Genomic DNA, 12,703 nt, shown 5'->3' on the forward strand with positions numbered 1-12,703 from the left:
TGAAACCAAGAACAGGAAGCACTTCTTTACACAAAGGCTTGTGGGAGTCTGGAACAAGCTGCCCAGCCATATTGTTAAAGTTGAAACACTGCCCTCTTTCAAGAAACCGTGAGCAGAATGGCCTCCTCACTTTATTTCTTATGCCTGATGCTCCGATACTAGTTTAGGCCGGGAGTTTTCCCCAAGAGTCTTATATATATATACACACACACATTACCAGCCTTGACTGAATTCACAATGTTGAAGTCAGCTGAAAGATAACAGATATCAGGCTCCAAGATCTAGACCTCATACAGTATATGCCTTATTACTAGGTCCAGCGGGTGCTACCCATTATAAAACAACAGCTCAAGGTTCTACCTTTTGAGATTAACAACTTAGCGTGTGCATTTCGCCTGTGCCTCTCCAACACGCTTTGCCACACGGCTATGCAAAGTCAAAAACATTCCCACTGGCTGGGAGAACGACTGGACTGTCCTTCAGAATAGCTGCAGAATGCTGCACGTTTAGAAAGAAATGCCATTCTTATTACTTCTTCAGTCAAATATTGCATCAAACCAGCTTGGCAAAATACGAATTTGAGAATCTGTAAGCTAAAATCATAAAACAGGAATAAGCCAATGGACGTGGGTTTAAGACATCCTTTATAATACTCTCTGTGGGTCTGGTGAAAGGTGAATTTCTTACAAACGTGCTAATAGGATTCCTACAAGCCTACTGGATGTGTTGATTCCAGACTCACATTAACAAATCTCATCAAGTTCACAACTGCCGCCTAAAAAGTGGCTTCACCATTTGTCCATCTTTAAATGCAATTGATAAAAAGGAACAGAAATAAGATGGAAGCACTTCAACTACCAAGTTTTTTTTTTTTTCCCCATGAAATGTAGGAATGTACAGTATTTTCCCCACAGGTCCTGTCACTCCTGTGCTGCCAGGTGAGGTTGTGCCGTCAGGGTATGACTTCCAGCCTTGAACCCAACTGCCAGTATTTATGAGGGGCGTAATCAAGCGAGGTTTATAAGACCCGAGCGGCGAAGAAATCTTTGCACTTGAGCAGGAGCTGGGAAAGGTAAAAAATAAAAAGATCTTTACGGTTCTCGGGAATTATTGCTCGGGGGGCGGCTTTCTTCTGTTAAATGAGCTGTGGTTCAATAAGCATTATATGATTTTAAAATGTATTTTAAAACTCCCTGAAGATTTCTTCTTTATCTGCGGAACATCGTACGAATTAAAAAAGTGCGGACAGCTCTGTCGCCGTCATGCTCATTCGGGATGTCCACTTGGTGCTTTTATAGGGTGTAGATTAAAGCTTGTGTATCACCTCATACTAACGGTAATATAACATATGTTCCGGCGAAAAGACGAAGAAGGAAAAGCAAGCTGGGGTTTTAGCGGCGTTTTCAGAAAAGGAAAGGGTGGATGACTGTCCACAGTACGGTACAAAACCCTCTTACTCTCTGTTGCAGATGAGGCCAGCTACGGTAGCGCTTTTAGCGGTGATCCACCTCGCTTTACCCCGCACTCATTCAACGCCCCTTACGGCCAACAAGCTGGAAACAAATGCTGGGAGAAGAGATCGCGGTAAGCAATGTTCCTATACATTCCCAGGCGCTTTAAAAGTGGTTTGTCCTTAGTAATCACCTAATACTAACCGGCGTTTGAATACTAACACGTAATGTACTTATTATTTCATCTGTTGAGCACAATAATAAAACGCACCACCATAAGCATACAGTATGCGCTGCATCTCCCCCAACGGGGTTCAGATAACGAATAACAGCAGAAACCAAACGTTTCTCGGGCTGCAGGAAGGGGATCTGTGAAGCGGCGCGCCGTGTCATGCAGGGACTTTTGCCCTCTAGTGGTACTTACCATGCGTTACATTAATAATAATAATTACACTTACATGGCGCTTTTCTGGACACTCCACTCAAAGCGCTTTACAGGTCATGGGGATCCCCTCCACCACCAGTGTGCAGCCCCACCTGGATGATGCGACGGCAGCCATAGTGCGCCAGAACGCTCCCCACACACCAGCTCTCAGTGGGGAGGAGAGTAGAGTAATGAAGCCAATTAGTAATTTAATCATTAAATTTAGGTAAAGACTAACATTAATGCCGTTAAAAGAGTAAAAGTTGGTTTTCCAAATGAATTGTAATCCATAGGTAGTAATAATAATTCCTTACACTTATAAATTTCCTGGACACTCCAATCGAAGTGCTTTACATTTAACGGGGATCCCCTCCACCACCAGTGTGCAGCCCCACCTGAATGATGCGCCAGTCCGCTCCCCACACACCAGCTCTCAGTGGGGAGGAGAGCAGAGTGATGGAGCCAGTTCAGAGAGGGGGATTATTAGGAGGCCATGATTGGTGAGGGCTAATGGGAAATCTGGCTAGGACAACACCCCTACTCTTTTCGGGAAACGCCCTGGGATTTTTAACGACCACAGAGAGTCAGGACCTCGGTTTTACATGGCATCCAAATGACGACGCCTTTTCACAGTATAGTGTCCCCACTGCTATACCAGGGCATTAGGACCCACACAGACCGCAGGGTGGGCGCCCCCCACTGGCCCCACTATCACCTCTTCCAGCAGCAAATTTAGCTTTCCCAGGAGGTCTCCCATCCAGGTATTGACCAGGCCCACACCTGCTGAGCTTCAGTGGAGCTGCCAGTAGTGAGTTGCAGGGTGAAATGGCTGCATCTAGATTGCAATCTCTAGATTGGAAAGGGATACAAACAGCTGTGAAACAACACCCAGTAATCCCAGAATCCTTGATGCACGGGGGGGAAGGTACACCAGTCCATCAAAAGGACACGCAAACACACTGGAATAATTCAGAGACACAGACTAGGCTGTCCGTTCTGCAAAACGCTTTGAATTTCAGACCCGCTCCGTTTAAGCGTCAAGTCGATTTATTTTGGCAGCCCGTGATTTCCGATTCCCTCGGTTTGCAGCGTGTCCGCGTGACCGACGCGGTTCCGCCTGGTCTCTTGCCCTCCGCTGCTGCACCCCGCAGGTTCATCCCCCAACACCTAGGATGCGAACCCGGGTCTCTGGCGTGACGCCACAGGGAGCCAGCCGAGTGAGCTAAAGGAGAGCTCCCCCAGCCCAGGCGGCTGAGGTCCCTGCGACGCGCAGGGAGGGCGAAGACGTCGCTGTGCCCAAACGAGCTCCGCTACACCAGCAGAGAGATCGGGAAGTAATACCTCATCTGTATTTCTAGGTTCTCCTTCTTAGTCATCCCCAGTGACCCCTCGAGTGGGGTTGAGAGTTAACAGGCACCTTTTCCCTCTCTCAGAGCCCCTGCTGAAGCCTCATCTGGCAGATGTCGTTCCCCCGCTGGCCCCAAGCGCTGCATCAGAGCAGCTGGAAACCCCCGCCGAGCTCGTGCCCCAGGAGGGGGAGAAGTCCGTGTCAATCTTCGGAGACAACGTCAGCCTGAAGTGGGTCAGCTGGAACGGTTCCCTCCCTAATGGGGCGGTGGGCATCTGGAACGGCTACGCGTCGCGCCTGGACTACGTCTGCAAATTCAACTGCGAGGCCGGCTTCTACAACGCCAACAAGGGCCCTTACTGTCTCTACCCCTACGGCGAGAAAGAGTACTATGCCGCCGAATTTGAGGTTTTGGTAAACGAGGACAATTTCGAGTTTCTGGAGTGGAAGGAGGGATCCTACGGATCGGTCCCTCCCACCGCTGTCCGGACCTGCGCCAGGGCCGGGATCTATGTCGGGAAAAACAAGTACGGCTTAGGAAAGGTCGTCCCCCAGCACGAAGCCTTCTTCCTGCCCTGGGAAGGGTACGAGTACTGGTACAAGCGCTACCAGGTCCTCGCCATCAACACCGACGCCTACAGCCAGCACATCTCCCACGTGGAGTACGGCGTCGACCAGATCGCGTTGTTCCACCACCCGCCCGAGACTCTGCAGTTTTCCAGGGTCACGAACAACGAGTGCCACAGCGTGCAGAAGACCGTCCTGCTGGAGAAGACCAGCACCATCGAGAAAAGCTGGGATATCGGGCGAGCGACCAGGAACGGCACCCAGTCGAGCCTCACTTCCAAAATCCCCATCATCAGTGGCAACGGGGTGGACTTCACCAAGGAGCAGACCATCCAGTTCGCCGAAGGCACCACGCTCGTCGAGTCGGTCAGCCACGCCATCTCCGTCGCGCTCGACGTGCCTCCCAACTTCTCCTGCGCCGTCCGGATGGAAGGGAGGAAAACGACGGCGGACATTCCCTTCAAGGCGCGGCTGAGCCGAACGTACCACACCGGAGAAACCCAGTGGACGTCCATCACCGGGGTGTACGATGGCGTCAAAATCGGGGAGATCAACGCCGTGGTAGACCGCTGCCAGCCCATCGCCGACGCTGCCCCCTGCCCACAAGCGTAGACCTCACGGAGGCCCAACACCAGGTCTCCGAAGTCGGAAGCCGAGAGGTTTTGAGGGCGAGGACATCCACACGTCAAACATATCAGCCTTAATAAAACAGGTTGCTTGCAAAATACCATAGATAGCTGCTGAATTTTCCCCATAATAAATAATGCTAATCAAAACATTGGAATACATTACGTAAATAATGCTATTCCAAACCAAATTTGTTTTGCATCTTTACTGTGCATTGCTCACCTCTGTTTGAGCTTGAAACTGGAATTCATGTCTTTTGCCGCAATAAAGACCATCGCCAACTTACAGTGCGACGTTGGTTTTGTGAAAAGAGCAGCGTCTCCGGGGGTTGTCCTAACTTTCATGCGTGTTCAGTGCCCAAAGTCTGAGAATGTGATACTGTATCTGGTTGAATTCTAATCAACGATTCCATCCACTCACTTGGTATGGAAACAACATGGAAAAAATACTAGTAAAACTATTTTTACAGCACAAAATTCTTATTTAAATAGGATTTAAACCCTTGAAATACAAAGCATAGAAGCAGTCAATCTATAGGCTGTTGTGCAACAAATCAAACAGCAGACCGTGTTTATGTGCAGATGCATAGTCCCAGTACTCCAAGCCCATTCTTGATCCTATGAAGATTTGACATAAGGCATATTCTAAGATAATCATGCATCTCTCTTCAGCTGGGTTGTTCTGGTATAAGAGAAAATTATGGGCCGCTTACCTCTTTCACTGGTGATCAGTCAATGATACGACGTCTATCCTGCCTTCACATGCTGAATACTTTCAACAAAAGCCAAATTACAAACTGCATGTTTATTCATTAGGTACGAATGTTAATACAAATTATGATGAATAACCTGTCTGTTCAGTTAAGGTCTGTTTTGTATCCCCCCCGCACCAAGAACTAGAGAATTCTTTTCTGCTCCTTTTCTCTCACCCTGCCAGTGAGAAATGCACTTGGTAATTTCATGTATAACACAAATCTGCACATGTGGTTTCCAGGGCATCAATCCATCAAACACCGCTGAGTCCAATGCAGGGTCACGGTGAACCAGAGCCTACACTGGCAAGCAAGGCAGGGCACGTCCCGATGTGATGCCAGGTCTTCACAGGGCACTCATACACAGTGTATCTTTATGGACTGTTCTGTCTCTCACTGCCATAAGCGCTACCCAGAAGAGACCAAATCACTTCGGATCTCATACCCCACCCTGACCTGACTTACTTCCCTAGTAGCTGTAGTGACTGCATCATCTTAGCCTGCTGTAGACACCAGTAACGTGAAGATTAGAGGGAGGGTAAATGCATCAGAGTGTCCTCTGATCCCCAGCTCAACCTCTTTGAATGCAGAATTTCATGGACCACCTTTGTTGGGAGAAGAGCAACAGAAAGTGGAATGATGGATAAGAAATACTGGGGTAAGTCCACCCCCCCTTAAAAAAAAATTACCTTCATCACATTTTATGTATATAACAAGGTTCGTTAAAAAAAATCTATAAAAATAAAACCTAGAAGATCTCCTTCAAAAGCACCTGCCATTTTCTGCATACTTCCTGCGCACACCTAGCAATAAAATAGGCTGTCGGGAAATCCTTCTGGTTCCACAATCAAGACAGTCTTGTCCGTTCCGAGACCTCCAGCACTGCCCGGCGCTGTGTGGTTGAGGGTTTGCAGAAACTCTTCTACCGCAGAGACCCCAGCTTCTAAGAGCTGGTTCTGTTCTTGAGCGCTATAACTCTCGGGAAGGATGACAACTGTGGTTACCAAGGCAACAGCCTTTCCCTCTCCTTCCCGCCTCAACTCCACCATGACCCCTCCTACTCCATTCATGGTCTCCACGACGACCGTAAACGCGGCGCCCCATTGGGTGGGCAAGACCTGTTGACCCGCAGGCAGGTATCCGAGGCGCAGAGTTTTGGTGGGCGCCCCGCAGCCGCCCAGTGCAGACAGGAGGCTCCTGGTGAAGAGGAGCAGAGTGTTCTGGGATTCCCGGCCGCCCAGCAGGACCAAGGCGTGGCTCAGAGGCCTTTCCCGGGTGGCTAGGCCCAAGCCGTGCCACAGAGCCTCCCGCTGGCCTGGGAACAGCAAGCGCAGGCGAGCCAGGCGCCCGTCGGAGGAGGAGGCCAGGCGCGGGGGCCTGGGCACAGCAGGCGGGTGTGGGGAAGGGAGCGAGCCAGGGTCCGAAAAGATGAACACGCACGAGACCACAGAGAAGATGAGCAGGAGTAGGGCAGCCAGGCACACCGAGGGCAGGAAGTCCGATTCCTGCTGGCTGGGGAGCTGAGCTCTCCCGTCCTTCCTCTCTCCTGAGCCGGGCCTCTCTTTGGGAATGTCGCTCTGGACACCTGCTACCCTGCTCGCAGGGGTGACACGCTGCTTGCCCAGACCTGTCAAGGAGTCAAAATACACTATTTCCAGATAAACCTACTGACGCTCAATATTAAGATAAGATCACTTTATTGGCCGTATACAATTTCTTGCATTAGGAATGTGTCTTTTCGCAGACCCCAGCCTGCTCTCCATGAGACACACAGACAGGGAGAGAAGCTGGGGGTCAGAGCACAGGGTCAGCCATTTACACAGCGCCCCTGGAGCAGCTACGGTTAAGGGCCTTGCTCAGGGGCCCAACGGAGTAGGATTCCTCTGTTGGCTGCGGAATATGAACCACCAACCTCCCAGCCACAGGCGCAGATCCTGAGCCACAGAGCCACCGCTCCGCTCAATATTAACCATCTTTAAAGCACTTTATTTCAACATAACACAGGTTGGTATACACAAAAGTGTGGTTGGATCATTGACCGTGTTTACATAACAATTATAACGGAGATCGACAAAAACAAAATCGACACCTGAGGATTGAAAACTCTTAAGGTTGCTGCTGCTACCGACAGTATCAGAGAGTAGCTACAAATGCCGGAGAGGTCTGCGCAGAAACATACCAGCTGCATTGGAATTCACTGCCATCTATGCAGGAGCCTCTGTGGACACAGCAAATCCTTGAGAATTTCCAATTCCCCCAGCCTGTGTCCCGGAACCTTTTGGACAGAATTTTCTGGAAGGGGCAAAAAAAAATAAATAATGAAGGTAATAAACAGAAAGATTGCCAGATGACCCAGATTTCCGGTTCCAGGTCCACACATCCATGTATTTTCCTCAATAACAAACCGGCACAATGCAATACCAGTGAAAACTGGCGCCTAACCCAGCAGTTCAAGAGAGGATATAGGCAACAGACAGATTACAGATTACCACTCTAATCTCTCCGTCTGTGTTCTCAAAGACAGTTTTCCGAACTCATACATCAGAAAGACTACAGAAACCAAAATTATCCTGCAGCTAGGATCACACCTTCCCCCTTCTCTTAACGACAGACTACTTTTCTTCTTCATTTCTCCATTCATTGGAAGTTTCATTTCACACCTCTCTACACCTATTCTGACTTCACACCTCTTGATTGGCCTCTCTTTCTGTCCCCTGCTCCCGCCTCTCACTCCTCCTCTCTCCCAGCCTTTGTTCTCCCACTACTTTACCTTTGCCTACTGCCTTGTCTTTTTCACACCTGAAGAAGGCTCCACGGCCGAAACGTTGCGTTTTCTTTCTTCTTTTTTTCAGCAGGGAATAAACCTATAACTTGTTCCCAGACAGAATACTAGTCATCATTGAGCACGCATGCACAGACACACAGACAACACAAGGCCACTTTTTGAAGAAAATTCATTTTGACAGTAGGTCTCAGGACTGTAGGAGAAAACCAGATTTTTCACCCTTCCACAAACACAAATGTATGAGCCTAAAACAATCAAAGCTGTTGAAAGAAACTTCGGGAAAGAATGGACTTGAGTGGAACAAATTGTCTTAAAACTTTTGATCGGACTCAGATTTCGAATATGTTTACGAAGGGCAGCATTATACACCAAAGGAGCCCAGAGTCTCTTAAAAAACATTTGAGATAGGAGTTAACTATCACTCATCCTAAGGTTCCCTTGGGACCCCAAATCCAGCACTTAGCGTAAAAATGTCTAAGGAGTGTGGAAATGCTAACCCTAACCTTACCTAGGGCTTTAACAGAGCAATCCTGCAATCTGTCTCTGAAGAGTTCCAAGCATCAGATTTAAAAACAATGTTCCTCAAACTAAACAAAATGAGTCCAAAACAATCCAAACCGTTAAAAAAGGTCTGGGAAACTGATAGACAAAATTTCACCTTGAGAGAACCCACACAGACATAAGGAGCTCACGCAAATCCAGAGCTGTGGAGCAGAAACTGCATCTGCCATGTCATCACACCGCCCACACCGAAATCTAATAGAGTCAATGTGATGGTCCTGGAAAATGTTAAATTATGTCATGCCATTTGCCAAACCGCTTCATACCGTACGGCGTCGCAGGAAGCCGGAGCCTACCCGGCAAGCAACGAGCCCAAGGCAGGGTACACCCTGGACAGGACGCCAGTCCATCATACATGGGGACAATTTGGAGGTCGTGGTAAAGGCTATGGGGGGAAATTTGGCCTGGACACCGGGATAACTCCCTATTCTTATTGAGAAATGCCTGGGATCTTTAATGACCACAGAGAGTCAGGACCTTGGTTTAACTTCTCACCCGAAAGACAGGGCACACTACAGTATAGTGTCCCCACCACTATACTGGGGCATTAGGACCCACACAGGCCGCCCCCTACTGGTCCCACTAACACCTCTTCCAGCAGCAACCATAGCTTTCCCAGGAGGTCTCCCATCCAGGTACTGGCCAGCCTCAACCCTGTTGAGCTCCAGTGGGCAGCCAGTTGAGAGCTGCAGGGTGATATACCTGCTGGCAGCGGTAAAGCAATCAAGTAAAAATAAAACTAATCAAAGCTTACCATAGAGGCTCCAAGACAGAAACATGTGCGCGATCAGAAAGTTTCCTGGTGCATAATTTCTGTTTGGCGAGTTAGACTTACAGTATATGTCACTATCAATGCAAGGCAAAATTAGCGTGGAATACAGGTTAGGGAAGCTTGGACTCCTGACTCTAGGGATGTGGGTTCGAATCTCAGGTGCAGACACTGCTACTGTATCTCCAAGTCAAATGTTTTACTTGCATTGCACTGGTACGCAACCAGCCGTGCAAAGGGGTACCAAATTTTTAATTTTAAATCGTTGCTTCGTTTTCGATCAGCAAAACAGTCAAGTCAATTAATAATGAGATCACTTCAGCTTTGTAGGAGCTGTCTTAACAGCCACCTGTCTCAAACCCGTCTCTCTCGGTGCGTGACAAACAGATCGCCCACAACTTTACCCACATGGTAACAGAACACCAAAGGAAAACAGATCTGCTGACAGGACTTTGTTCTTCTACAGTGTCAGAGTGCTGGGGAGGGCCGTGAAATCAGTTCGCAGAAAATAAGGCAGCGGACGACAAGGGCAGGTTTCGTGTCACCTGCTCTATTATGGAGAGGAAGCCAAACAATCACCCATCTCTCAGACAACAGAACCGGGCAACTCCACAACAGACGGGGTCATGTTACATAAAGGAAAGGCCTGTGCAGGCAACCAGGGCTAAAGAAAAGGTACAGCAGATGGAGTCAAGGGATCTCCCAGGTAAACAAGGGAAAAGGGCACGAGAGAAAGATTGATCAGAAAGAGGAGCAAGAGCCTGTGTCGATCTTTGGCCGGTGCTTTGGTGAATAAACACAACTACTATGAGGTGTCAGTCTTCTGATTTTTCCGAATTTGCATGTGGCGCACCCGATAACAAACAGCACGACATTCAAAAACAAAGACACAGTATATCGGCACCGTGCTGTGAGCGAACACACAGAACTGTTCTCGAGCGACCGTGAAACATGTTCAAGGCTCAGCAGCACTTCAGAAAGACAGATCTCTCTATCCCATGAGCTGCTTCAGCCTTTTTCCCCCCACAAATCATATTACCAATTTATTTAGTTCTTCGTTTATCCAAAATGACGAGTTCGGTTGAACATGTTATGCCACCTGACCCAACAATTCTGTGACAAGTAAGTACTGCATGTGGTAAACATTAATTATACTGTGATATCGCTAGCTGTAGTACAGATGGATTCATTAACTCCACTTAAGGGCTATACAGTTCTCAAAGGAGACAGTACAACATTTTCTTAATTTTTCTCAAGCTTTAAAACACAAAAAGAGAATGAAGTCAAACGCTTAATAAAACGTTTGCTTTCAGGTGTGGGGAAAAATCATAATTACTTTTGCTTTGAACCACCAAATTGTTTTAAAAATGTATTCTTGACACATCCTTGCAGAATGACACCAAATTATAGACCAAGGGGGTCACCAGTCCTGCGCTTGTAGAGATACAGTTAAATTGATAGATTGTCACTAAGTCTTCAGTTCCTATGGAACTGGAATAATTTAACTGTAATTGGTTAAGCAGGTGATTTAATAAGAAATCTGGAGATCATCCTTCCATCCATCCATCCATTTTCTAACTGCTGTATTCAGTACAGGGTTTCAGGGGAACTGGAGTATATCCCAGCAAGCAACGGGCACAAGGCAGGATACACCTTGGACTGGATGCCAAACCATCACAAGGCAGACACACAAAAACAAAAACAAAAAAAAAAACAACATGTATACATTCACACCAGGTGAACTTATCCCCGAACACAGATGGATAGATGGATAGATGTATACTTTATTGATCCCGTGAGGGAAATTGCAGTGCAACAGCAGCTTAACACAGCAACAGTGTAACGAATGATACAACAACAACAACAACAATAATAATACTACAATACAACCAGTACAGTGAGAAGTGCACTAAGAAGAGAACACACAAAGAACAAACCAGAACAGTACACAAAAAAGTCACATTGCACAATATAAATATAAATGTATTGCACAGGTCCCTGGCATATATTGCACAAAAAGGGTTGTAAACGGGAAAAAGAAAAAGAACAGATGTAGCAGTTTACTGTTCAGGCCAGAAACAGGTCACTGTCAGTGTTGCCTCTGTCCAGACACACAGTGGATGCGTTGTACAGTCTCATGGCAGAAGGCAAGAATGACCTCCTGTAGCGCTCCCTGTCGCACCGTGGATGGATCAGTCTATTGCTGAACGTGCTCAGTTAAACTGCCAGTATATCTGGACTGCAGGAGTTAACCAGAAGCACCCAGTGGAGACACACAAACACAGGGAGAACATACAAACTCCACACAGATAGTACCCCCTGGTGTGGAATTTAACCCAGGGCTCCAGCACTGCGAGACAGCAGTGCTAATCACTGTGCCACCATGCTGCCACATGTAGTGATTATTCGGGGAAAAAATGCCCTGAAGGACTAAAGTTACCTAACAAATGACTTGTTTAATTGGCCAATAACTTGATCTAAGTGTCTAATCTTTTAAAACCTGGAAAACCTTCTCCAGAATTCAAGATCCCTGTTGCAGATCACTTGGTACTTTCCAGACTACATTTTTACAGATTATTTAAGGAGACAGTTATTCACACACCAACCAGCATCCTACTGGAAATAAACGCGTTGTAGAGATGCCCGTTATCTAAGTTGACTTGTAAAGGCAGCCCCAGACCACGTACACACCACTTGCGTGCTTGCAATGTGAAACTTTGGGTCTGTGCTACATTCCTCACTTCCTCAACAGAAAAGTGCATCACAACCAGACAGTTGTGAGGAAAGCCTACAGAGAAGGAAAAGTAAAAGCACCACCACAAACCACCTAGTAAACAACATTTTAATACTTACAGGTGTAAATTCTATTTGCTTGGGCAACACAGGTACTGATATTCTGTCTGTTGTATGACAGACACTTCCAGTTTGTATCACTTACTGGTTGTAAGTAGGATTGGAAGACTCAAGGCAGCAAAACCTTACAACCCTCAACAGGACTCAGATGCTATGCTTGGCTGGCTAGCCTGACAGGGAAGTTTTGTCAGGTAAAAAACAATCACCACAGGTGTGTCTTGCCCAACCAGATAGAGCCAAAGGAATGTACCAGCCCCACCAGGTCCTAATGCCCCTGTATTCATGTGGTTTGTCTGACCACAGTTTCTCAGTCCTAGTTGTACAGAACCCCACACCTGCTGGTGTTTAGATGAGATCTTGATTTAAATAATCAAGAAATTGCCTAGTTAGAAGCCCAACCTCATCTCAGTGACTGGAACTTTTACGTCTCTTGAGTTAAAATGCATGAGTTAAAATATAAATGGCCATTAGGAGCTGAAAACAATCAGGGAGTTCAAATTAAATGTATCGTTGTGCGTATTAAAAGTTCAAATATTTGGTGGAGTGTTCGAGTGGAACAATAAACAG

The 12,703-nt window shown here is 47.2% G+C and overlaps 2 protein-coding genes across 3 annotated transcripts; one reads left to right on the forward strand and one right to left on the reverse strand.

Annotated features, from left to right (window-relative positions):
• Positions 1-917: 917 nt before the first annotated feature.
• Positions 918-4,704, forward strand: LOC148643909 (natterin-3-like). Its single transcript, XM_088614761.1, has 3 exons — positions 918-1,072; positions 1,470-1,584; positions 3,309-4,704. Exons 2-3 carry the CDS (start codon positions 1,470-1,472, stop codon positions 4,400-4,402), a joined length of 1,209 nt encoding a protein of 402 aa, XP_088470887.1. The 5' UTR covers positions 918-1,072; the 3' UTR covers positions 4,403-4,704.
• A 502-nt stretch (positions 4,705-5,206) lies between these two features.
• Positions 5,207-12,300, reverse strand: LOC148643910 (uncharacterized). 2 transcript variants are annotated; one of them, XM_088614763.1, is made up of 4 exons: positions 12,137-12,300; positions 7,939-8,038; positions 7,348-7,460; positions 5,207-6,795 (listed from the first exon to the last, which is right to left on the reverse strand). In XM_088614763.1, exons 3-4 carry the CDS (start codon positions 7,370-7,372, stop codon positions 5,972-5,974), a joined length of 849 nt encoding a protein of 282 aa, XP_088470889.1. In that variant the 5' UTR covers positions 7,373-7,460; positions 7,939-8,038; positions 12,137-12,300; the 3' UTR covers positions 5,207-5,971. The 2 variants fall into 2 exon arrangements, with proteins under 2 accessions (XP_088470889.1, XP_088470888.1); XM_088614762.1 differs by lacking the exon at positions 7,939-8,038.
• Positions 12,301-12,703: the final 403 nt, after the last annotated feature.

The sequence above is a fragment of the Lepisosteus platostomus genome, chromosome 21 (genome assembly GCF_059453375.1).
Source record: "Lepisosteus platostomus isolate fLepPlt1 chromosome 21, fLepPlt1.hap1, whole genome shotgun sequence".
In the NCBI taxonomy this organism is placed as follows: Eukaryota; Metazoa; Chordata; class Actinopteri; order Semionotiformes; family Lepisosteidae; genus Lepisosteus; species Lepisosteus platostomus.

Coding starts and splice junctions, on each gene's coding strand:
- LOC148643909 (XM_088614761.1), top strand. CDS start 1,470: ATGAGGCCAGCTACGGTAGCGCTTTTAGCGGTGATCCACCTCGCTTTA. Junction 1,585..3,308: donor TGCTGGGAGAAGAGATCGCG/GTAAGCAATGTT, acceptor TCCCTCTCTCAG/AGCCCCTGCTGAAGCCTCAT.
- LOC148643910 (XM_088614762.1), bottom strand. CDS start 7,372: ATGGCAGTGAATTCCAATGCAGCTG. Junction 6,796..7,347: donor AGTGAATTCCAATGCAGCTG/GTATGTTTCTGC, acceptor ACTCCTTGACAG/GTCTGGGCAAGCAGCGTGTC.